Source organism: Sceloporus occidentalis, unplaced genomic scaffold (assembly GCF_023333645.1).
Source record: "Sceloporus occidentalis isolate IW3139 unplaced genomic scaffold, rSceOcc1.0.p SCAF_201, whole genome shotgun sequence".
In the NCBI taxonomy this organism is placed as follows: domain Eukaryota; kingdom Metazoa; phylum Chordata; class Lepidosauria; order Squamata; family Phrynosomatidae; genus Sceloporus; species Sceloporus occidentalis.
This window is the reverse complement of record NW_028317181.1, coordinates 174,768-198,888: the sequence shown is the minus strand read 5'-3', so window position 1 is coordinate 198,888 and position 24,121 is coordinate 174,768. Positions and strand designations below refer to the sequence as shown.

The window sequence follows — 24,121 nt, the reverse complement described above, 5'->3', positions numbered from 1 at the left end:
GACCTCCTGGGTGCTGTGGAATTCTGGGAATTGTAGTTTGTCCTGGCGCCTGAAGAGACTACATTTCCCAGCATTCCACAGCATTGAGCCATGGTAGTTAAAAAGTGGTGCCAGACTGGATTGTTTTTGCAGTGTGGATGCAGCCACTGTGGGGAAGCTCTTCCTCTGGTTTGGGGAGAACCCTCTTTCCTGGCCCTTTGGTGTCCATTGGAGGATAGCGAGGACTTACCCGCCTTTTCGCAAGGCTTGAGGCCGGGTAAAGCATGGCATACAACCATTGCAACACATTCAGCTGACAGATTCTATGAAGCAGGAGTGAATGTTGTGTTTGTCTCTCATGATGGTGATGCAGAAACCCAAACTCCCAAAGCAGAGCCTGATCCCAGAGGAGGAGGGAGGCTGCATCTGGGTCAGAAAGGAAGGGGAAGACCAGGGAGGCCTGGGCTTGGTATCCCAGGGGTTTGGTTCCAGGGTCTCCCAATGGATGCCAGCATCCAAGGATGCTCAAGTTCCATTGTGTGCAATGGCATAATAAAATAGTGCCCTTGTATAAAGTGACAAAAGCAAGGTTTGCTTTTGGGAACATTTTCAAGCCATTTTCCAATAATTAATTATAAAATCCCGATGTTTTGCAATATTTTCAACCTATGGCTGAACCTGTGGATATGGACAGATGTGGATATTGTATTGTTATATACCCCTTATAACCATGTAACATATACACAACATTTTAAATCATTTTGTGCATGAAGCAACATTTGTGCCACTTCAACCCTCAGAAAGCAAAGGGGCCACTCTCTCTCAGCCACCCATGAACAAAGTTTGGGGTTTTGCAACATTTTGGGGTTTGGGGTTTCGGATAAAAGAGACTCAGCCTGAAATAACTAGGAGCTGGGCCTGGCGCAGCGGTTGGGGCGCTGGGCTCTGGAGACCAGGGTTCGAATCCCTTTTGCTGGGCCACGGAGGCCCACTGGGAGACCTAGGGCAAGAGGCTACTCTCTCTCAGCCTCTCAGGGCAAGGCAATGGGAAACCTCCTCCTCTGGACAAATCTGGCCCTGGAAACCCAGGGATGGGGGGGGGCTTGTGGAGGCAGGGGATGTTTTCAGGAAAAAATGGCATTCATGTGCGGTGCAGGCGGAGAGTTGCGTGTGCCAGGTGTGCCTTGGACATGGGTGCGAATTGCCCGGTGTGTCTCGCGTGCGGCATTTGGCTCTGCGTTGTGGTTCACTTGTTGCCTTTCAACACAAGGGTTGTGAAGCACAGTCAAAGTGTGATGTTTGTTGTGGACAGTAATGTGCCGTAACCCTGACTCTGGTGCCTCTGTGGATGATGGTGCCTGGAGTCCCAGCCCTTATAGGGAGTGGACTGCCAAGGTGAGACCTGAACTCGCCACTTTGGTCAAGTGGCCCTGGGCCGTCCGGTGCCCTCCGCACCCTCTAGACAAGGCAAGGCTTGCTAAGAGCGATGGGTGTGGAAGTCCAAAATGCTTCCCATTGTGAGGCAACTCCTCCTATGTCCTTTGTATTTGAGGAGGTTTGGGAAGTGGCTTATCCCCTAGGCTCCCTCAGAATTGCTCCATCTGTGGATAATGGGCAATGCAGCAGCCGAGGAAGAAGTGTGCCACCATCAATGTCACTGTCAATGCCCTCGGTGTAGTTTGTGGGGATGTGTTGCCTCGTGGGGATGCACTTGTGGGGTTTTTTGCATCCTTGGGGGGCAGAAAAGCCAACCCGACCCATGCGACACCCCTGCGGAGGACGCCCTGGGACACCTCCCACTTTGGGAGGCCCTTTGCTTTCAGGGAGGAACACGTGGCCTTTTTCTGGACCCGAAGCATGGCTTTTGCGCAAATGGCAGCATTCCTGTGCGGAAAAGGCCGCCTGGGTTTGCAAAGGAGGGACTGGGCCCAGATCCGTCCATGGGGCTCTTGTGCGTTTTGCGCGTGGGGCAGCAGCAATGGTTGCCGATTTGCGCTCCTTTCACTATTCCAGGCGATGAAGTCACATCTCAGAAGATGGAAGGAAGCAAGAGCGCTCTTATGTAACAAGTTAACACTCGCTAGTTACTTTTTTTAAAATAAGACAAAAACCCACCTTTTTAGTGGCATTTGCAGAAGCGCATGGCCAAGTTACACTGAGAGGTTTTGGGGGGCAGAAGCCGCAGGGACCCCCATCGGATGGGTTTGGGGCTTTGAAAAAGGCAGTTTTCCCAAGGGCTGAGCTGCGTTGGGGGCAGCAGGAAAACCCCAGAGAAAAGAGGGCTTTGCAGTCCTCCCAGAAGCAGAGGAAGATGCAAGAATTGGGGGGGGGGGGGGCTGTGGGGATTCTGCCCCCAAAAGGAGCCCTCTCCAGTTAAACCCACTCCTTGGGACTGCCTTTTGGGGTGCAGGAGAGAAAGTCACTCCTTTCCTAACAAATACTTTTGCAAAACAGGAGAGCGCTTGCAAAAGGGCCTGCCACACTGCTTGCAAAATGCTTGCAAAGTCCAGGGAATTTAGGGAGTCTGGGGTCCTGACCCCTGTAAGGGGGGTCTCTCTAGGGTGGGAGGCTGGGGAGGGACAGCCCCACAGACAGGGACCCCTCCACATCTCAGTGACCCAGGGGTCCTCCAGGCGAGGACTGAGGCCTGGGGAAAAAAGTGGCCGGATTGCCCTTTAATCCCATAACAGGATTTGGCTTCCGGCAGAATCCCCTCGGTCCTCGTGGCTCAAGAGGCCACTGGACGGACAGATGGAGCCTTAGGGGCATTGCAGGCCCCCAGGAGGGAAATGTGGGGCCAGGCTGCCTTTGGGGGGGCGGTGGGCACGGGGGGGGGGCACATATTGGGCCCTTGGGCCTAGGCCTTGGAAAGGGCAAGTGGGCCTTCTCTTCCTCTCCTTCCTTCCTTCCTTCCTTCCTTCCCTTGTTCTGGGTTCGGTTTCCATGGGCTCAGAATGAGCGAGGTGGGAGCATGTGTGTGGGGTGCCTGCGTTGTGCGTGCGTTTGCACACATGAGAGGGAACAGGGCCTCCATCTCGTGCCGCGGCAACTACGAAGATGATGGCGATGACAGCCTCCCTCGCCTTTCCCAGTGATGAGATGAGATTTGGTGAAAGAGAGGATGGGAAGGAAGGAAGGAAGTAAAGAAAGAAAAGGAAGGAAGGAGGAGGTGCCAATTAGCCTCTCCCATCTTGGGGGTCTCTCCTTGGGTTGCCTACGTCTGTGTATGTGGTGGGGTCTCCTTCTTGGGAGGCTGGTTTTAGGCAGAGGCAGGGTGGCCATCTGTCCGGGGGGGGGGGGGCTGGATTGCATTCCTTCATGGCTGAAGGGGACTTGGACTGAGTGGCCCTTGGGGTCTCTTCCAACCCTAGGATTCTGTGTATTCCTGCATGGCAGAAGAAGGGGGCTGGACTGGGTGGTCCCTGGGGGTCCCTTCCAGCTCTACCATCCTATGGTTCAATGGATGGGATTGCCCCTGTGGGGGGGGGGGGACACAGCTGCAGAGTTCTAGGTTGAGGGTCCACTCTTTGCTTTTCTTCTGGGAACCCCCATGGGATTGTCTGGTTGCCAAGGGGCACTTTGCTTGCCCCCCCTTCATGTGCCCCTTTGGGGAAGGGGCTGGTGGCACCCCCCCCCCCAGTGCAGGAGCCAATTGGGTGTCACACGATTTGCCCGGGGAGCAGTGAAGGTGGGGTGGGGGGCATTTGGGGGTCACACTTTCCTGTGTCCACCCCCCCCCCTTTATTGTGGCCCCAAGGGCACAGGGTTTTCTTGGCCAGAGGCGTCAGAGGAGGTTATGTGCCTCTGGGGCCGAGAGAGTGTGACTTGCTGCTTCCATCTGGGGACCAAACTATGTGGCCTTGGGAAGCCTGGACCCACAACGCTCCTCTCTTGGCTGAGGAGGGTTGCCCTTTGCCCTTTGCCCCTTTCTGGGGTCAGGAGGGTCTCCCTTTGGCCAGGTGGCTGGGAAAGGCTGTGGTTGTGGGAGTTGCTGTGTGCCTTCAAGCCATTTCCATGGGACCCTAAGGCCTCTGCAGCTGAGAGAGTGTGTCTTGAGCTTGAGGTTACCTGCAGGCTCCATGGCTGGGCAGCGATTCGAATCCAGTTCTCCTGGAGTCCTAGTCCAGAATGGCGGTGGGGCTGGCCTTGAGGTGGCGTGGCAGGTGGCACACCTCTCAAGATGGCAGCCACAAGGAGAGAAGCCAGGTGGTGGGTCACTTGGGCCTAAATACCCCAAAGGCACCAGATTCTTGTCTAGATTGGAAAGCTAAGCAGGGCCAGCCCTAGTTGGGACTTGGATGGGAGACCGCCACAGAATCCCAGGTGCTTCTAGCTGTTTCAGAGGAAAGGACCTGTCCAAACCAGCTCTGAGTATCCCTTGCCCCAGAGGACCCCAGAGTGACCCCTTCGCTTTTGGACGCAGCCCTCTAATCACACTTTGCTTCAGGCACAAAGTTATTGGAAACATTATGTTCCTATAGATCACACAAACTGAATTTAAAAAATCTGAGATACAAAACACTTCTGGTCACTTGCATCTCCCTTATGATCCAAAATCCTGGGGGGCAGAAGTGTTTCGGATCTCAGATCCCCCACCCCCTGATTTTGGGATGTTTTTAATAGCCTTGTGCCTGAAGCAAAGTCTGTGTGTGCGGAAGCCTCTGGAAGCAAAGGGGTTGCTCCATTTCAGCAACAATTTGGGTTTAGCTCCGGCCTCCAGAGAAAAAGGCCAAAAGGCAGCCAAGAGGAGGACATTTCTTGGTGCAAAGGGTTTCCAAGCTAGATTTTGGGTGCCAGTTTTGGGGGGGGAAGCGGGATATATATATATATATATATATATATATATATATATATATAGCGAGAGTATTGATACCCTCCTGTTCAGCCACAAAGGCTTACAAACAGTTTACTAGAGATTTCCCGGCCCTCAGGCTTACACTCTAAAAAGACAGAAGGCAAAGGGAGAAGGGGAGGGTGGGGGTGCCAATTTTGGGGGGGAAGTGGGATACACATTCTTTATTATTGTTGTTGGGGGGCAAAGCGGGATGGAGGCACAGGCAGCCCTCCTGACCCACGGGGCTTTTCATCCGCAGATTCAAGCACCCATGCCTTAGGAAATATTGTCTGAAAAACATACATTCTAAGAAGCAAACCTTGATTTTCCCATTTTGATAAAAGGGGCACCATTTTATTATGCCATTGGTTTTTTAATGGGATTTGACCATCCACAGATTTTGGTATCTGGAACCAAATCATTATTATTATTATTCCACTTTCCCCCCCAAATTGGCTCTCAGAGGCTCTCCTTCAGACCTCAATAAATTGTAGGGGGGGGGGGGTTCTTGAGAGATGGAGGGATGGGGAGAGGTGCCCTCCTTTGGGAAGGGCGGGGTGGGGGTCCTGCTGACTGTGCCCCTTCTCTCTGCCCCCCAGATGTGCGAGGAGCCCCCCTCCACCGCGCCCAGTACATGCACTCCCCTTATGACCGGCCCTGGAACCCCCGGTTCTGCATCATCTCCGGCAACCAGCTGCTGATGCTGGATGAGGAAGAGGTGAGGAGGGGAAACTGGGGTGTGTGCCACGGGATGCAGGGCGGCAGTCAAACTCAGGACCCAGATCAGGCTGGGTTTGCATTAGCTCAGAAGGATAAGGGAGTCCTTTCCCCCCCCCCCCCCAATGCAGGGATGTAGCCAGGATTTTAGGAAGGGGGGGGTCCAGACTAAGTGCCACCATTATAATGGGGCCTGGGCACGGCGGTGCAGCAGCACGCACCATTCATTTTTCTAATGGAAGGGGGGGTCTGGGCCCCAAGAATCCCCCCCCTTGGCTACCTCCCTGCCCCATGGAAGGAAAGGCCTCACAAGAGAGAGCAGCCCCCTCCCTTCTTCTCAGCATTGACCAGTTCATCCCAGTGACTTTGTTCCCCACTACCCACCCGTTAGATATGGGATTGCAAGGCCAGCCTTGGGGAGGGGGAGTGGAATCTGTGCTGTCTATATGTGCTGCTGGACTGCACCTCCCATCATCCCAAGCCATTGGAAATGCCAAGGCAAATGGCCTGATGCTTCTGTCCCCCCAAATCGGGCTCTATTTGCGGGGGGGCTAGTGGCCTGCATGACATACAGAGACTCTCAGGAGGAGAGGAAGCCCTGGTCTCTCATGGCTCTGCGCAGGTCTTGCCAACGTGGAGTGGCATCCTGAGTGGCCCTCCCCTTGAGCGGGGTCCCTCTTCTTTTTCTGCCTGCTTCCTCTCCGTCATTTGCCCATGAGCCGGTTTGGCAACCCTACAGATTGCGGCCCCAGGAGACCCTGCCGTTGCCCATTGCCCTGCTTAGGTCTTGCAGACTCAGGCCTTGCACACGATCCCCAAGGCTTTGCTGAAAGAGCCGTCTATGGTCCTGGTCTATGGTCCTGCTCAGGCCTTGCAGGCTGATGGCCGTGGCTCCCTTGGCCGAGAATACTGCCTCAAAGTCTGGCTCTTTTGTGGATTTGGGGTTTTGTTCTTCAAGGATTCTCCCTTGCCCAGCATCAGGGTCTTTGCTGGCAAGCTGCGTCTCCTCCTGCTGTCTCCATGGAGTCATTTTGGCTCCAAGGTGCCATTAAGTTGGCTTTGCCTTAGAGACCAGAGGCCTCCCAGCCCTCCTCCTCCTCCTCCTCCTCAGTTGCTCTGCTCAGGTCTGGCAAAGTCAGGGCAGTTTCTGGGGCTCCTCTGGCGGAGTCTGTCCGTCTGCAGCACCGCCTCCCTCTCCTCCTGCTGCCTCCTGTCTTTTCAAGCATTGCAGCCTTTTCCAAGGAGCCACATCTTCTCATGACTTCTCCCAGTTGAGTCTGGGCTTGGTTTGCACTCAGACCCATTTATTGGTCTTTTTACCCATCCCCAGTATCATGTTTCCAACAAATTTATTCTCTTCCGAGCCTCTTTCTTCACGGTCCAGCTTTGACCACTGGACTTAGAAATGGATGAAATGCAATGTCAGCTTGAATATTGTATACCTTTGGACTTGAGGATCTTCTCTGGTCCCTTCATGGCTGCCCTTCCAAGTCCAAACCCTCTGATTCCTTGGCTGCGATCTCTCCGCTCTAGCTCTGATCAGAGACAGCTGTTCAAACGCTTTTCTATTTTCTGGGGGTTTTTGCCTGAACAACTTTTATTTTTGTAAAACACACAAGGAAATCACATGGAAAGGGGCAGGGAGACACCAGAAGCGGAAAATGCTTTCGGTGGCCCCCTTTCGCTGGCTTCCCACCCACCGCCAGGATCCTACGCGACCCATAGCCTTACTTCTATATTGCTACCTTCCCAGGGTTGTGGGATTGCATAGAGCCCAGCCCACTTCTGCCATGCAGGAATACAGAGAATCCTTGAGTTGGAAGAGACCCCAAGAAGGGCCTGATCCAGTCCAACCCCATTCTGCCATGCAGGAACTCTCAATCAAAGCCATCCAGTCCAGATGGCCATCCAGCCTCTGCTTAAAGACAGCCTCCAAGGAAGGAGTATGTTCCACTGTCAGACAGCCCTTTCTCTCAGGAAGTTCCTCCTAATGTTTACCTGGAATCTCTTTTCCTGGAGCTTGAATCCATTGCTCCATTGGGTCCTAGTCTCCGGAGCAGCAGAAAACACATTTGCTCCCTCCTCAATATGACATCCCTTTAAACAGGGCTATCATATCACCTCTTAACCTTCTCTGCTCCAGGCTAAACATCCCCAGCTCCCTAAGTCCTTCCTCATAGGGCTTCATAGTTTCCAGACCCTTCACTGTTTTAGTTGCCCTCCTTTGGACACATGGCTCCAGTTTCCCAATGTCCTTCTTGAATTGTTTCTTGTGGGTTTTTCTGGCTCTGTGGCCATGTTCGAGAAGAGTTTCTTCCTGACGTTTTGCCAGCATCTGTTGCTGGCATCTTCTTGAATTGTTTCCCCCAAAACTGGGCACAGGATTATTCCAGGTGAGGCCTGACCAAAGCAGAATACATTGGCACTATTACTTCCCTTGATCTAGACACTATACTTCTATTGATGCAGCCTAGAATCGCATTGGCCTTTTTAGCTGCTCCATTACACTTCTGGCTAATGTTAAGCTTTTCTTTGATGCTAATAGATAGGTAATAGACAGAATAGAAGCTAATAATAGAATCCTGGAGTGGGCTATCCAGCCCAGCCTTATTCTGCTATGCAGGAATATACAATCCAAGTGCCCCATCTGATGGATGGCCATCCAGCCTCTGTTTAAAAACAGCCTCCAAAGACGGAGACTCCGCCACACTCCAAGAAAGCAGTGTCTTTCGCTGCTGAATGGCAGATTGTCCTAAGGTCCAGGCTCTTCTGGGAGGCAAGAGGTCATGCTGGCACCAGCAGTCCGACTGACTCCCAGGTCGGAAGGTATCAATGGGAAGAGCAGAGGACAAGGGCAAGGACAAGACGCACTGCTGCGGCCAAAGAGGCAACTGGACTCAAGCTGCTAGGAGGTTCAGCCGCTGACCTGCTGAGAGGCGGAAGGGAAGTCCGAAGCCGAACGCCAGGAACACGGAACGGGAGGAGCAGGAATCTGGGGACGCTGGGCATTGCAGGACGAGGCACTGGGAGGCATGGGCCTTGCAAGGCTCGCGTGGGCGAGAGCGCGGCCGTGGGCAGGAAGGGGACATTTTGCCTCAGAGAATTAGAAAGGAAAGGACATCTCCAAGAAGGAAGCGGGCGGCACTGATAGCGAGGAGAGAGGGAGCGGAAGCAGCCAGGGGACATGAATCCTATCAAGAAGACTTCAGGGAAACCATAATCCCAGTTTATGCTCCAACTACAAAGGCAACGACGAAGACATTAAAAGACTCTACTCTGGAGTCCCTCCTTTGGGAAATGGGCCACGGTCCAAAATGGGAGATGTAGGTCAACCTCGGCCATTGGGACGCAAACAGAGGAAACGGAAGAGAACCAAAGTTTGTAGGATCCTTTCGGCCCAGAACCAAGAAACAGAGCAGGAGAGGGGCAGGCTGAATTTTGTGTGGCCAACGTTTTGTTCATCCCAAGTGCATTCTTCAAGCAAACCAAGGAGCAACTGTTTCCCTGGACATCAGGACATAACTGGAAGCAGAGGATGGAGAAGCTCCATTCCCCTGCAAAAACAAGGCCATAAACGGCTAACATCAAAATTAAGGTAAAGCTGAAGAAGAACAGCAAACGGCTCATCACGCCAAAATACAACCTGAAGAACATCCTTGTGGAACCTAAAGATAATGTAAAAAAGGAGATTTGCACGATTCCTTGAGTATTCATTGACCAAGTTGCAGAAGAAATCTGGACTGAAACCAGGGACATTGTCAGGGAGGAATGCAAAAAAAAAAAAAAGAAAAAAAAAGGAGAGACTCTTTGCAGCCAAAAAGAATGATATCCCTCAATGGATGGCAGATTAAGCTCTTCCAGCATTTAAGGACAGATGAGAAGCAAAAGCAGAAGGGGACAGAAATAGGATCAGAACCCAGGATGCAGCCATTCTGCGACTTGTGTTCTGGGCCAAGGAGGACACTATAAGAATGCAGAGAAAAAGAAGGACAACAGAAAAGGTAGAACGAGAGATCTTTCCCACAAGATCCGAGAAATGAAATGGAAATTTAAACCAAGAATGGGGAGGCTCTATGACAGTAAAAAGACACAGAAGAAATAGATGACAGGATAACTCATTAGCCCATGGAAGAGCCATTTGCAGATGAACATACATTTAAATAATTGTACCAGGAACAGAAGGCATACCAATAAGAGTTGCTTCAAGCTACTGAGGCAGAATCTCCTCTAGTTCTGCCAAAAAATAGGGAAAATTAAACAGTGGCTCATTGACTGGAAACGCTCCAAATACATTCCAGTCCCAAGAAAAGGGGCTCCAGGGACCGCAGAAGCCACAGGATCATTGCATTAATTTCTCATACAAACAAAGAGAGAGACAAAGCCCAAAATCCACAGAAGACTGGCACCTTTAAGTGGATGGACTCCACTAAGGGAGCCTCGATGGCCGCCCTGACTTTGCAGGACCTGAGCAGTGGTTGGGATGGGGGGCTCTGGGTGGGTTTGAGGGGTCTTTGTTACATCCAGCAGCAAGAAACGGAGGGTCTTGGGGGGCTTCCTGCTCCTGCTTTCTTTCTGCTTCAGGGCTTTAAGGATTTGATCTTCTTGGAGTCTGGGTTTTGTGGCTGTTCCCTTTTCTGAAATTGTCCCTGGAATCTCAGAAGGGGCACAAAGGCCATCTACCCCACTTTGCTTTTCTCTGCCCCGTTCATTTATTTAAAATGGCCACCAAAACAAAAGGGAGGGCAGGCCAAGGGCCCCCCCTCTCCTTCTGGGGTGCAAGAGGGCTCTGAAACCTTCTCTGGACCGGTTGGGCCTTCTTTCCTCTGGCCTCAGACCCCCAAGACATCCACCCTCTGCATCCGGGTGCAAATGGTGCCCAGGTATTGTGTCCCACTCCCAGTCTGCCCCCCAAGTGCTCTGGTAGGGAAGGGCTGGTGGTCTGGCACCCTCCCACACTTTGGATGCACCCCTCCAAGACCTCCCCTCCCCAGACCCCTTCCAACTCCCTGGGGCTCAAGGGCCACTGTGTTGGCAGACCCATAGTCCACTGGGACCCCTGGAAGCCATGGGAGTGCAGATCCCATCAGCCTTGGCCAGCATGGGGCTGCAGTCCAAAGAGTTGAGCCTGAGATTGTGGAGGGTGGGTTGAGGAGGGTCCCTTTCCTTGGCGTCAACTCCTGACTCCCTGACCCCCACCCTGCTTTCTGCTGCCCCCCAGATCCACCCGCTGCTCCTCCGCGAACGCCAGAGGGACCCCACCCGGAGCAAGCTCCTGCGCCGCACCGTCAGCGTCCCTGTGGAGGGGCGCCCCCACCCCGAGCACGGTAGGCACCCCCTCTGAGATTTGGGGGGCAGAGGGAGTTGGGGGCTACGGTTGGCTCATGGAGGAGGGCCTCTGGGGGGACATAGCTGTGGGGCTTCCTTTTGCAATGTTGTAACTGTGCCCTCCATTGGGGGGGCCTGGGCAAAGCTGTGGGGTGTTGGACTCCTTTGTTCCATCTGGAGCCCCCTCCCATCCCCTCCTTCCATTCCTTTGTGGGAGGGGGCTGAGCTGCACCCCCCATTTTGCTAAAGGAGATCGAGGGGGGAGAAAGACCCCTTCCTGATCACCTCCCAACTATTGATCCATCCCTACTCAGGACTCTCCCAGCGGGAGATTGGGGAGTTTGGGGGTATCTATGGCACAACCTGAACCCAGAACCATTGCTGGGGTGCCTGTTTTGAGGGGGGCTTCAGGAACAACAAGGACCCCTGAGAGGAGGAAAGGACCACCCTGAGCTGTTCTTGGGGGCTTCAGCCCCCCCCCTTTGACCAGGAGACCCTTTGAACCTGGTGGAGCGTGTCCTTCTCCCACCTCCCACATTGAGTCCCACTCAGAGGCCCCCAGCCCCTTTTTTATGGAAGTGGGGGGTGCATTGGGTTCCAAAGGGTCCTGGCGAAAAGACAGGGTTTTTTTGGGGGAGGTTATGGCTCATTACATGCAAAGTGGGGGGACTCTCTGTGGAGTAAAGGACTGCTGGGGAAAGGAAAGGGCGAGAGAGTGGCCAACTGAAAGGGCACCTAGAGCACAAGGCTTCAGACAAGTGTGCTCCTGAGCATGGGCAGAGAGGGCTTGCCATTTGTGGGGCCTGTGGCCAGAGAGTGTGGCCTGGCTGACCCACAGAAGTACCAGACACCCCCCTTTCCTTCACATTGGTGCCAGGTGCCGATGTTTCTCCCTTTGAGCCTCACTACAGCCCTGTGAGGTAGGTTGGTGAGTGAATGGTGAGCGGAACTTGAACCCAGTCCCAGGTGCCTCAGTTTGAAGGGATCTCTGCCCCCCAGGGGAGGGGTCTGTGGGGACCTGCCTCTGTAACCTTCTTGTGGGGCCAGGACCCCCTTGGACTCCCCACCAGACCCCCTTTTGGGGTTGTGAGGTTAAAAGGTAGCCAGGTGCTTGTGGTTGTTGGGGCGGGAAGGCCAGCCTTTTCTTTTGGGGGGAGGAGGGGGAGGCCACCCCTCCTGCCCCCAACCCCTCCCCGAGAGGCGCATTTCCGGGTCCCATCCCATAATAGGGGGGAGAGAGGCAGGGAGTCTCTCTGGGCGCCCGGCAACGGTTGCCATGGGAACTCCATCACGCGCTCCTTCTCTCCTGCGAAGCCCCTCCCTTCCCAGAGTGTTTCCATGGAGGACATTTCGGGGGGGGGCTCCCAGGACCCCTTTCTCCCAGAATGCAATGGGGAGGACTGAGCTGGGGGGGGCTTTAGCTAATACAAACCCCTCTCCCCAGGAAAAACACCCCCTCCCTTCTGCCCCCACTTTCTTGCGTGCTTTTTGGAGGGGGGTGGCGATGATGATGATGGGGGTCCCTCTGGTCTCCTGACCCCCCTTTTTTTTCTGCGGAGGTTTAAAAAAAGACTCGTGTCTCCTGGAGAAGTTGGCTTAAAAGGTTTCCATGGAAACCCCAAGGAAAAGATGCTTATTTTTCTCCGGGGGGGCTGTCCTTTGCTGCTCTTCCTCCTTCTCCTCCTCCTCCTCCATCCGGGGACCCTCGCCCCCCTTTTCCTGACCCCGACGACCCCCGGAGCCCCAGGTGATGCTGGGGGGGCTTCCCTGAGACGCCCCGGGGGAGGCGAGGGAGGTCAGGGCCCGTGTGGCCCCCCAGGGAGCCCCCTCCCCAGGCCCTCTTTGGCTGCCCAAGGGCTGGCCCCCTCCCCAAAATGGGGGCCTGGGAGGGAAGAGGGGGAGGAACAGAGGGTTCCCCTTTTGGGGGGCTCTGGAAAGGGCCCCCCTCACCCCTTGGGAGCCATGGAGGGGAAGGGAGGGAGGTCCCCCTACTCTTCCCCCTCCCTCCAGGGAGGGCTATTCGCCGCCCCCAGAAAGCCTTGGGGAAAAGGGGGGTCTAAAATGGCGAGGGGGGGCAGAGGGAAGGAAGGACCCCCTCTTTCTCTCCCTCCAGGCCCGAAGCCCCCCCGGAGCCTTGGGGGGGAGGGAGGGAAGGGAAGGCCCTCGGGTTATTTTGGGGGGGTCTTGGCTGCCTCCCCCCCCGGAGGCTGCCGGTCCTTTTGGGGGGAGGGGCGAGGCGGTCTCCTAGCAACAGCTGGGCGCGAGGCTGGCGTCGGGCGCCTGGTCCGGGAAAAGGAGGAGGAGGAGGAGAGAGAGAGAGAGAGAGAGAGAGAGAGAGAGAGAGGCAGGTGGGCGGCCGGAGGGTCCCGGGGGAAGGCGGGGGGAGGCAGGCAGGGAAGGAGAGGGTCCGGTGGGTCTCCCTTTGGCGCGGAGAGCAGGGAGGGAGGGAGGGAGGGGGCGAGGGGTCTCCCGGGGGCCTCCCTCCCGAGGACCCTCCCTCCTCCTCCTCCTCCTCCGGCGTGGCTCCCGGGAAGGAAAGGGAAGCACCGGGGGGGCACCCGATATTTTAAAGGGGGGTCTCTCTGGCCGGCGGTCTCCCCCTCCTGTCAAGGGCCTCCTCCTCTTCTTCTCTGCCCCGGTTTCGTCGCGGGGCAAAGGCGCGTGGGGATGCTGCGAGGGGACTCCGCGGTCCGCGCATGCGCAGAGCTTCGGGGAAGGAGGGAGGGAGAGCCCCCAGACCCCTCCCGCGTCCTGAGGTGACCCCCAAATGGGGCGCAGAAAGGGGGACTGGCTCCCAGGGAGCCGGCCAGGGACCCCCAACCCTCCATCTTCTGTGGGGGAGGAGGTTTGGGGGGCTGCAAGGCTTCAGGGCCCCCAGGATCCATTTGCAGGGCCCCACCGGGTCCGGCCTTTGCAGAGAAACCCAAAGGGGAGGCCAAAATGCCCCCCCCCACGAGGGCCAGCCAGAGAGGCCTTCTGCACCTTGCCCCCCCCTCAGTCAGTGGGGCAGGAGCCTTGCCCAGTTGTGGCGCCCCTTTCCCCATTGGCCCAGCCCTGCCTCTGCCTCTGGGTCTGAGGGAGAGGAGTGGGGCTGGGGAGATGGGGGACCCCTTCAGAGCTGGCCCTGGGCCCCCTGCCCCCGCAGCCCCTCTGCGCTGTCTGCCCCTTGCCATTGGTGCCCTCAGCCCCTTTTGCCTCTGCCCCACAGAGCCCCCAGACTCAGCCCAAGGGCTTCAGGAGACCCACCCCGGGCTCCCTATAGATGCCTGGGACTTCTAGTTCTCCCTGGATCTTTGGCTGGGCGGCTGGCCCTGCCCTGAGAAGGCAAAGGAGTGCTGGGGACAAAGGCTGCTTGTAGCCCCCCCCCCCCCAAGCTGGCTGCCCTTGGTGACCCCTTGCTCCCTGGTTCCTCCTGGGTCTGGCCTTCCCTGCAGGGCTCTTGTGCAAAGCAGCAGTGCTGGTGGGGCAAGGGCAGGGCATGGCAAGGGTGCCACTGTGTGCATGCAGAGGGCCTTTGGGAACAGGTTGGCCTCCCAGGCCCCTTGCCTCTTTGCCAGGAAGCCCCAGTGAAAAGAGGTGCCCCTTCCTGTCCCCAAGTGCCTGTCTGTGAGGGGAGGAGGCCTGTGCCAGAGGGCAGGAAGAGAGAGGGGGTCCCTCTGCCCAGCCGTGGGAGGCCCAGATGCTCCCACTTCTCCCAGAGATGCTTATTTCATTTATCCCTTTAAAAGTGTTTTGAATAGTTTTCCTCCGAAAGGACGAGCGTTTTGGCCGCTTGCCGGCAGCGCAGACGGGAGGGAGACCCCAAGACGGGGGCCCTGGCAGAGACGCCCCCCTTCCCCTGCCTTCGGACCCTTTTCGGGGCCACAACCAGCCCCTTGGACTGGTGGAGGACCCCTCTTTCGGAGGCAGGGAAGCTGCATTTCAGAGCACCCCAAATAAGTGGGGCTGAGGAGGAAACGGATGGGGAACAGAGGAAGTAGAAAGAGTGGGGGAAGGATGGGTCGCCAAAGAAGAAGGGCAGAGACTTCTTGCAGGAATGGTGTAAGGAAAGCTATGGCTCAAAGTGATCCCAGGCTGGCTCTTCAAGCGAGGAGCAGCAAAAGAAAAAAAGGGGGGTCCAAATAATTTTGGGGCGAGAGAGTGGCGCAAGGATGGCTAAGTGCTGGAGGAGCAGAATGCAAAGGCAGCGCTGCCCAAGACAGGCCTTTTGCCTGCTTCCATGCCTCAGCGGAGGCCTTGGCAAGGAATCCTGGTTGCAAACCGAGACCTGTCTGGAGCTGGCCAGGGATCCTCACCTTGGGTTCAATGAAGTGGGATCTGCAGGGCCAGAGGAAAGGCCTCCAGAGAACTGGCTCCTTTAGAGATGATTATGCCAGAGTCCATCATCTTCAAGCTTTTTCATGACGATGCAGGGATTAGGAGGAGCCACCGCCTCTTTTTCAGGAACAAATCCACTCTATATCTGTTTTTGAGCAGGTTGCCAGTTTAGCAGATGGCGGGAACGCTGTGGACATCATTGATCTGAGTTTCAGGAGAGCATTTGATAAGGTCCTCCTTTGATATTTTGATTAGCAAATGGAATTCATTTGGCATAAACATAAGACTGGCAGGAGGTCTGGAGCGGAGGGCCAAAGGGTTCTCTCCTGAGCCTGGAACGCTTCCTTGTTTAAATATTTGAAGGGATGTCATATTGAGGAGGGAGCAAGCTTGTTTTCTGCTGCTCCAAAGACTAGGACACAATGGAGCAATGGATTAAAGCTCCAGGAAAAGAGAGTCCAGCTCAACATTAGGAGAACTTCCTGAGAGTAAGGGCTGTTCGACAGTAGAACACACTTCCTCAGAGTGTAGTGGAGTCCCCTTCCTTGGAGGTCTTTAAACAAAGGAGAGAGAGCAGAAGGGGGTTGGACTGGATCAGGGCCCTTGTGGTCTCTTCCAACTCTATGATTTGATGAGACCCCAAGGGCCATTCAGTCCAACCCCCTTCTGCCATGCAGGAACTCTCCATCAAAGCATCCCCATTGACAGATGGCCATCCAGCCTCTGCTTAAAGACCTCCAAGGAAGGAGACTCCACCAAAACCTCCAAAGAAGTGTCTTCCACTGTCCAACAGCCCTTTCTCTCACGAAGTTCCTCCTGATGTTGAGCTGGAATCTCTTTTCCTGCAGCTTGCATCCATTGCTCTATGGGGTCCTAGTCTCTGGAGCAGCAGAAAACAAGCTTGTTCCCTCCTCAATATGGCAAGTGAGGTATTTTATTGTTCTGTACTGTGACATGGGTCACATACCCGCAATATTGTAAATTGCTTTGATCTACAGGAAAGGCAGTATATAAATAAAGTTTTTATTTATTTATTATTTTATCCCTTTAAGTATTTAAACAGGGCTCTCATATCACCCCTTAATAAGGGAATGCGGTGGATGTAGTATATCTTGATTTCAATAAGGCCTTTGACAAAGTTCCCCATAACATTCTTGCAAACAAGCTTGTAAAATGTGGGCTAGACAAGAGAACTGTTACATGGATTTGTCATTGGTTAACCGGCCGAACCCAAGTTGTTCCTCACAGGGCTTCATGGTTTCCAGGCCCTTCACCATTTTAGTCTCTCTGCTTTGGACACATGGCTCCAGTTTCTCAATGTCCTTTTTGAATTGTTTTGCCCCAGAACTGGACCCAGGGTTAATCCAGGTGAGCCCTGACCAAGGCAGGATAGAGTGGCACTATTACTTCCTTTGATCTAGACACTATACCTCTCTTGATGCAGCCTCACATTGCATTGGCCTTTTTAGCTGCCGCATCACACTGTTGACTGATGTTCAACTTGTGGTCCACTTGGACTCCAAGATCCCTTTCACACGGATAAGTCTCTCGTTCAGCCTGGTGTCCCCCATAATCCTATATCTGTGCATTTCATTTTTTTGCCCTAAGTGCAGTACCTTGCATTTCTCCGTGTTGTATTTCATTTTGTTAGCTTTGGCCCAGCTTTCTAGTCTGTTCAGGTCATTTTGAATTTTGATCCTGTCCTCTGGAATACAGTGGGCCCTCGCCTTACGCAGGGATCCGTTCCGGATCCCTCCGTGTAAGGTGAATTCCGCCTATGCTCAAGCCCCATTGTAAACAATGGGGCTCGTGCACGGCGGCGCAGTGGCACACGGAGTGCCCTTAATAGAGTAAGAAGCTGAAATCAAGATATGCTACATCCACAGCATTCCCTTCATCTGCCAAGCTTGTAAATGTCAAAAAAGTGATAAGACTTGTCAGGCATGACTTGCTTTTGAGAAACCCCTGTTGACATTTTTGCAATTATGACATTTCCTTCCAAATGCACACCCTTTTTAGTGACCATGGCATGCCTTTCTAAGTGCTTCAGCAGCTAGAAATACAATTGTCCCCATTTAGCCCACAAAAAGCTAATGCGCAGGAACAGAACAGGGGACTCAGCAGGGCCTTGGGATTATTGTTGATCCTAGATTGAACATGAGCCAGGGGTGTGATGTTGCAGCAAACGAGGTGAATGCAGTCCTAGCATGCCTGAACCCCCTTCTCTTCTGCGCTGGTCAGGCCTTGTCTGGAGTCCTGGGTTCAGTTCTGGGCACCTCATTTTAAGAAGGGAGTAGATAAAGTGGAGCAGGTTCAGAGAATGGCAACAAGGATAATGTGAGGGATGGAGAACAAAAACTTTGAGGAGAGGCTGAAGGAGCTGGACATGTTCAGCCTGAGGAAAAGAAGATGGAGAAGGTACCCTTCCAGCTCCAGGGTTCTCTGAATTGCGGTCAGTTTTAAACTTCAGTCAAGCTTTTAGGGTACAGCTTCAGCTTCCAAAAACCACTCTTGGGTCCCCTTTGCGCTTTGGAGCTCTTGGGTGGGGGGTGAAGAAGGACGCATGACAGAGCCTAGAAGGCCCACCGGCCTTCCATTCCTCCCCCCCCAGCCCCACTGGCCCTGGGAAGTCTACCCTGGTGGCTGGGGGGAGTTGGTTAGCCCCAGCACCCTCCCTGATGGGTAGGCTGCTGTAGGGCAGCGACTGGGAAGGGGGCTGGTAGCAGACCCCAGAGCCAGCCCCCCAACCTCTCTTTCTCTCTTCTGGCTTTCCAGAGCACCACGCCAGCCGTTCCCGGCGGAAGAGTGTTCCTGGAGGGAAGCAGTACAGCATCAACATGGACGCCCCCCCTGCGCCACCTTTCCGGGCCTCGGTGAGTGCACATGCCCCCAACGCTCCAATACCCATCATCCACTCAGGAGACTCCCTGCTGTGACTCTTCCCCCCCCCCCCACTGCCTGCCATCCAGCCTCCTTTGTGGGCACAGGGCAGGGTGGTGGCGGGGCAGTTGAGTTGGTGGGGCTCTCCAAGGCCCCCTGGTCCAACCCCTCCCTCACTGGGGCCCACACTTAGATCGCCTCTAAGAGGCAGGACTCGGGTCTGAGCAAACAGTCCCCCCAAATTGGGAGGGTCTTCCAGAGTGTTGCCCCTAGCCCCGCTGTCCCCCAGGTCAAAGGACAGGCGGAATGGCCCACCTGGGCGGGGAGCTGTATGTGTTGCACCTGCTTTGCTTGTCCCCCTTCAATGGGGAGGGTCTGGGGAGGAGGTTTCAGACCCCTCTGCTCAGCCCTGGGGACCCCGGGGGGTGGTCTTGGAGAAGTCACACTTTCTCAGCCTCAGACCTTCTCTAAATAATAAATCTGCCTAAGAAGACCCCAGAGGAGTCTCACCAAAGGTTGGAGTCAATTTGAAGTCAGAGCGCTGTGGTTTCAGGGTTGGACAAGGACTCTGGGGGTCATCCACAGCAGAGACCCACGGAGTGACCTTGGGCACACTCTCTCTGCCTCAGAGGAAAGTGCGGCTGGCGACCCTCCTTCACTTAAACCTGGGGAAGGAAACCCCGTGGTCAGTTTGCCTTAGGGTCGCCATAGGTCAGAGGGACCTGAGGGCACCCAAACATGGTGGCTACTGAGGCCAGAGGGGTCAGGGGCCTGTGGGGTGCCCAATGGGGTTGTGGGGAGCAGAAAAACATCCGGTGCCCCTGTGATGCCACCCAGCCCCTCGCTTGGGCACTCTTTGGGGTCCTTTTTTGCATCAGGGATGGACTTTAACAGCCATCCAGAAGTGCAGAACAGTTCACTTCTACAAGGGAGACCTTCTTGGAGTTGATGCCACTTGTGGGCCTAGCAGGCAGGGGCTCAGCCTCCCTCCTTTGTGGGGTGGACCCACATGGTTCCGGGGCTCTTGGCAGGAGTGGGGCGGCCATCTTAGCTCCCTCAGCAGACGTTGGGGAGGGGTCATTGAAATGAAGATGGTGGGCATCTGGCGGCGCAGAGTCCCAGTTTCCTTAAGAGAAAAGTCCCTTTTCCAAAGGGATCAGGCTCCTCTGAAAGGAAGAGTGGCCCAGACCCCTCTTGCTCTGCCCCACAGCAGCCATCTTGGGCGGCCATGGGGAGCCCGGCCCCAGATTGCAGTCAGGATGGAAAGGATGTCCGAAAAGAATTCACCCGGTGGTTGAAAAATTGTCCTTTTTGTGAAACCACAATGGGAGGAATCCCGACGGACGAGAATGTTCACAGTTCAGGGTTTATCCAGCGAAATATTTGCACATTATTGTTTTGCACAGAAAACAGCATTTCCTTCACAGAAAAGAACATTTCCTGAACAGGAAATAATATATATGTATTTTAAATGCAGCATTATACTTTTCTGTAGAGAAAATGTTGTTTCGTGCACAGAAAAAAACTATAACTTGGCATTTATTCTGCGCAAAATTGACACATAGTTGATTTGTATAGAAAACATGATTTTCTGAGCAGGAAATAATATTTAGGCCAAGACTTGGGAGGCCGGGGTCCGGGTTCCTACACCGTCTTGGAAACCCACCCATGCGCAAGCCACACTCTCTCAGCCTCCTCCGTGGAGGCGATGCTGACGACTCCTCTCTGAACAAACCGTGCCAAGAAAATCCCATAATGCTGGTGCCTTTTGTTGTTGTTATGTGCCCCCAAATTGTTCTGGATAGGGTTGCCATAATCCAGAAACAATTTCAATGCACACAACAGCACCAAACGGAAGCGTTAATGAAGGAACCGTGTGCAAATTTTGTACAGAGTGAGGCCCAAACTGCAAATTGTCTTCAACAGCAATGTTATTTCCTGTGGAGAAAATGCTATTCCTTGCACAGAAAACACTGTAATTTGGGATTTACGCTGTGCACAATTAATACATGGTTCATTTGTACAGAAAATTATGTTTTCTGCAGAGGGGAAAAAAACGCTTCCTGCACATAAGAATTCATAAAAACAACCATGTGCGAATTTTGCATAGAAAAAGGCCCAGACTGCGAATAGCCTGCAAAAAGCTGCAAGTTCCCCGAATACTTTCTTGCTCCGGGAAGAAGATTGTTAAAATTGCCCATGGCTCCCTTTGGAAGGAAATTTAGGGAAAACCAGATTCTGAGGTTGGAGGGAGGGCAGCATGGAGGGCTGGCAGTTGTGCCCCAGTTTGCTGCCTGAGGCTGGTGGGGGCCTGGCATCCCTTGCATGCCCTTGGCCACGGTTTGGGCAAAGGAGTGAGCCGGAGGAGAGTCTCCACGCATGTCGGCAGCTCAAGCGCTGGAGGGCTTGCGGACTGAAAATCCGAAATTATCTCGCTCCGTTGGGTGCCAGAGCAGATTGGCAAGCGGAGGCCAGGCAGGCAGGGTCACCTGCGTGGCAGATGAATGGGCTCCACAGGGAGAGCCACGCCGGCATGCGGCTGAGTCACGGCCACGACGCCAGGCTTAACAAAAGGCCTTTTGGGAGCCCCACGGAAGGAATGGGGGAGCGGCCTTGCTCCAGCCCCGGCAGGTGAGGCTGGCATCGCCTGGGGAGGGCACGGGGCTTGGCTTCCCGCACACCCACCCACCCAAGGAGAAGAAGGCAAGGGAGGAGGGTGAGCCGCACGCCTGTTCCCTGACCCCAGAGGGTGGGAAGGCACAGGAGCCCCTCCCCGTCGGCCACTGCTCCCGCAGCCCAGACCCTGCCCCACATGGGGCTCAGCCTCATGCTCTCTCTGTGCCCCCTTCTACCTCACCCTTGGTCTATCCTCCTCCTCTGCCACATAGCAACAGGGATTTCTCAGCCGCCGCCTGAAGAGCTCCATCAAACGCACCAAGAGCCAGCCCAAGCTGGACCGCACCAGCAGCTTCCGCCAGATGTTGCCCCGGTTCCGGAGCGCTGACCATGACAGGTGAGGGGCCACAGTGGCAGGCATCAGTGCGCAGGGGGGTGCGTGCGTGTGGTTGCGTTTGCACCCCTGGCCATGACACGGGGTGGGCCCCCCCTTTCCTCCCAGCCTCCTCCTCCTCCTCTCCCCTCCGTTTTCCGACTGGGGGGCACAGCTGCCCAATGTCCCCTGTTCCCAATGGCCATCCTTTCCTGCCCCGGGTGGCTGCTCCTGTTGGCCACGCGTGGCCCTCGCTTGCCCCCAGGGCTGCCCCCCGCCTGGGTGCCTGGCATATTTTTAGCCTCTGGACAGCCCCCCAGCTGATGGCAGCCCCAACACGCTTGGGCGCTCTCTGCTCTTACGCTGCTCGGCTAAAAATATCCTCCTGGGGGCGGCGGCAGCGGCAGCACTGAGCAGAAATGCCAAGTGCGCGGGAGGGGGGCGCATGGTGGGAGAGAGAGACAGAGATGGAGATATAGAGAGACCTTGCACAGCAACGTGGTCCCTGCACATCCATTCCCCCCACGGCTTGGCAGCCCCATCATCCCCCCATCACTGCCGTAGGGGTCCATGGAGCTGCTGTGGACCAGCAGGATGCAATGGTGGGTGCAGTGGAGGGGAAAGTGGGGAGCTCCCCAAATGGCTGGAATTGGCCTCCTCCCCATCTCCCCCCCCAAAAAAAATGAGACGAGAGAAAGAGAGAGAGAGAAAGGGGGAAGGAGTCTCCCGCATCCCACCTTGGCCTGGCCTGAGTCGGGGGCACTTGGCTCTCCTCCCCTCTGACGCTGCTCTCTCTCTTTCCCCCCCTTTTCTCTCTCTCTCTGTTCTCTTCTTCCTCCTTTTTCTTTCTCTGTCTTGACCCCACTTTCCAGGCCGGGATCCCCCTGGCAGCAGCAGACGCCAGGTACCCCGCCTGAGGGTGGCCTTTCAATCAAAGCCACGGCCTCTGACCCCCCCGACCCCATGTGCACATGACGCACCCCTTCTTCCTAGGAGCAGCCCCCTTTCCCCCACACGCTCCCACCCTCCCCTTGCTGTCACCCCCTCCTCCGTCACCCCCTCACCCCCCATGTATGTCTGTGTCATGCGATGCCTCCCCCCCATTGTGTTTGGCCAGCTCTCTTCCGGCTGCAGCGGCATCTGCACCCCCTGCCCCACGTGGCCCCCCTGCCCCCCACCCCGGCATTCCTCCTCCTGCTCCTGCTCCTCCTCACCTGTCCCTGCTTTCCCTCCACCTGATGCAGGACCCGCCTGATGCAGAGCTTCAAGGAGTCCCACTCGCACGAGTCCCTGCTCAGCCCCAGCAGTGCCGCAGAGGCCCTAGAGCTCAACCTGGATGAGGACTCCCTCATCAAACCCGTCCACAGTAGCATCCTCGGCCAAGAGTTCTGCTTCGAGGTGAGGCGCCCCCGGATGAAGGTCGGGCGGACGATGGGCATGCCTCTGGGCATGCAGAGAATGTGGCTGATACCCCTCTCTGTTCAGGTCACTACGTCTTCTGGCACCAAGTGCTTTGCCTGCCGTTCCGCCGCCGAGCGTGACAAATGGATTGAGAACTTGCAGCGGGCGGTCAAGCCCAACAAGGTAGGTGAGGAGTCCCCCAAAGCCATCATTGCCGTCTAAAGGACCCCCTCCTACTGGACCACAGCACTCAAGTCAGAGGCAGGTGTCTGAGCAGGAGGGCGAGCACTCAAGAACTGCACAGTCTGGAGAGGGGCTCATGTCACATCTGGCTCTAGAGGCCTTTGGCGGCCTCCCACCCCACTCTGGTCTCCTCTGGTCCCTCCTGGCCTGAGGGTCCCATCTCTAACAGTGCCCAGGCTCCATGGATGAACCAAAAGGGGTTTATTGAGAAGCTCAGCAGGATAGACAAGCATTTGCCAGAACTGGCTGCAAAGAGTGAAACACAAATCTATAACCCTCTTCAGTCTCAGCCCCCTCCCCTTATTCCTTTCCCCAGAGAGCGACTCTGAGCCTCTGTCACATCCCTGACCCTCTCTCTCCCCGCTTCCCACTCCCAACATTTAACCCTGAACCCTTTCAACAACAACAGCAACTCCCCCAGTTATCACTATTCCACCGGTTGTATAACTCAAACCATCATAACCAATAAGCCATGACAGGGGACCTCCGCAAGGTACCTTGACACCTGGCCCTTTGGGAAGCACTTGGGTTTGCCCTCTTGCCCGCCTGGAGGTCACTCTGGTGTCCTGAAGGGACCTTCGAGTGCCACACGCTGCAGCTGGATGACAGGTGTCCCTGGGACTTTGCCCAATGGGGTCCAAAGTCCTCTTGCAGCTGGTGGCATAACCAGGGGCCCGTCCTCCAGAGACAAGGTGCAGAAGCAAAGAAAGAGACCCCAAGGCGCAGAAGGATGGCCTGTCTTCCCCCACTTTGCCAGCTGTGAGGATGAGGACTCCATACCCGGCCTTCCTACCTTTCCCACAACTCAGACTTCTCCAAAAAGGCTCTAAGAGGGTCTCCCTCGTAGAAGTGAACTGTTCTGCATTTCTGGATGGCTGTTAAAGTCCATCCCTGATGCAAGAAAGGACCCCAAAGAACACACCTTGATGGACAGGGACCGTGGGGCTGGGGCTGGGGGTGGGGAGGGGTCTTTGGGGGTGGGCTCCTGCCCGCCTCTCCCCCTCCCCCCTTATCCCAGGAGGCATCCCTCTGTCTTTCCCTCATCCCTTGGCCCTGTTTTGCCACCCTTCAAGGTGCAAATGCAAATTTCTAGAAGGACCCCCCACTTCCAAAAGTTAAAGGGCAGGCAGTAGCAGCCACGGACTCGCCCTCCCCTCCCCCCTTGCTTGGCCCCTCAAACATCAGAGGGATTAAAACCAGGCGTCCCTTTGGTCCCCCCATCTGGCCCTCCAAGGGCTGCCTCTGCCCAGTCATGATAGGAAGAGCCCTGATCCCCCATGGCCATGAGCAGTATACCTGCGTCCACACCACTTGCAAGCAGGAAAAGAGAGAAACATTGCTGCCAGACTTAGGGGTCACTGGGCAACCCCCCCACACACACACACACACAAAATCCAAAGGCTAATGTGTTTCCTCCTCGGGGATTTCAGGTCCCA

At 55.3% G+C, this 24,121-nt stretch overlaps 1 protein-coding gene across 7 annotated transcripts in view; it reads left to right on the top strand.

The window, feature by feature from the left end:
• LOC149278092 (ras/Rap GTPase-activating protein SynGAP-like) overlaps positions 1 to 24,121 on the top strand; it is a 45,524-nt gene that overhangs the window by 1,521 nt on the left and 19,882 nt on the right. For 5 of the 7 annotated variants that reach the window (XR_016278792.1, XM_089502405.1, XM_089502403.1 and 2 more), the window contains exons 2-7: positions 5,413 to 5,531; positions 10,749 to 10,854; positions 17,948 to 18,045; positions 20,941 to 21,065; positions 22,286 to 22,439; positions 22,527 to 22,625. Coding sequence is in view for 6 of the 7 variants with exons in the window: in XM_089502405.1 (XP_089358531.1) it covers positions 5,448 to 5,531; positions 10,749 to 10,854; positions 17,948 to 18,045; positions 20,941 to 21,065; positions 22,286 to 22,439; positions 22,527 to 22,625 (666 nt within the window). In the remaining variant the exon portion in view is untranslated. Of the gene's footprint in view, positions 1 to 5,412; positions 5,532 to 10,748; positions 10,855 to 13,186; positions 13,204 to 16,096; positions 17,625 to 17,947; positions 18,046 to 20,940; positions 21,066 to 22,285; positions 22,440 to 22,526; positions 22,626 to 24,121 lie in introns of those variants that run through there. The other 2 variants (XM_089502402.1, XM_089502400.1) reach the window with 2 other exon arrangements.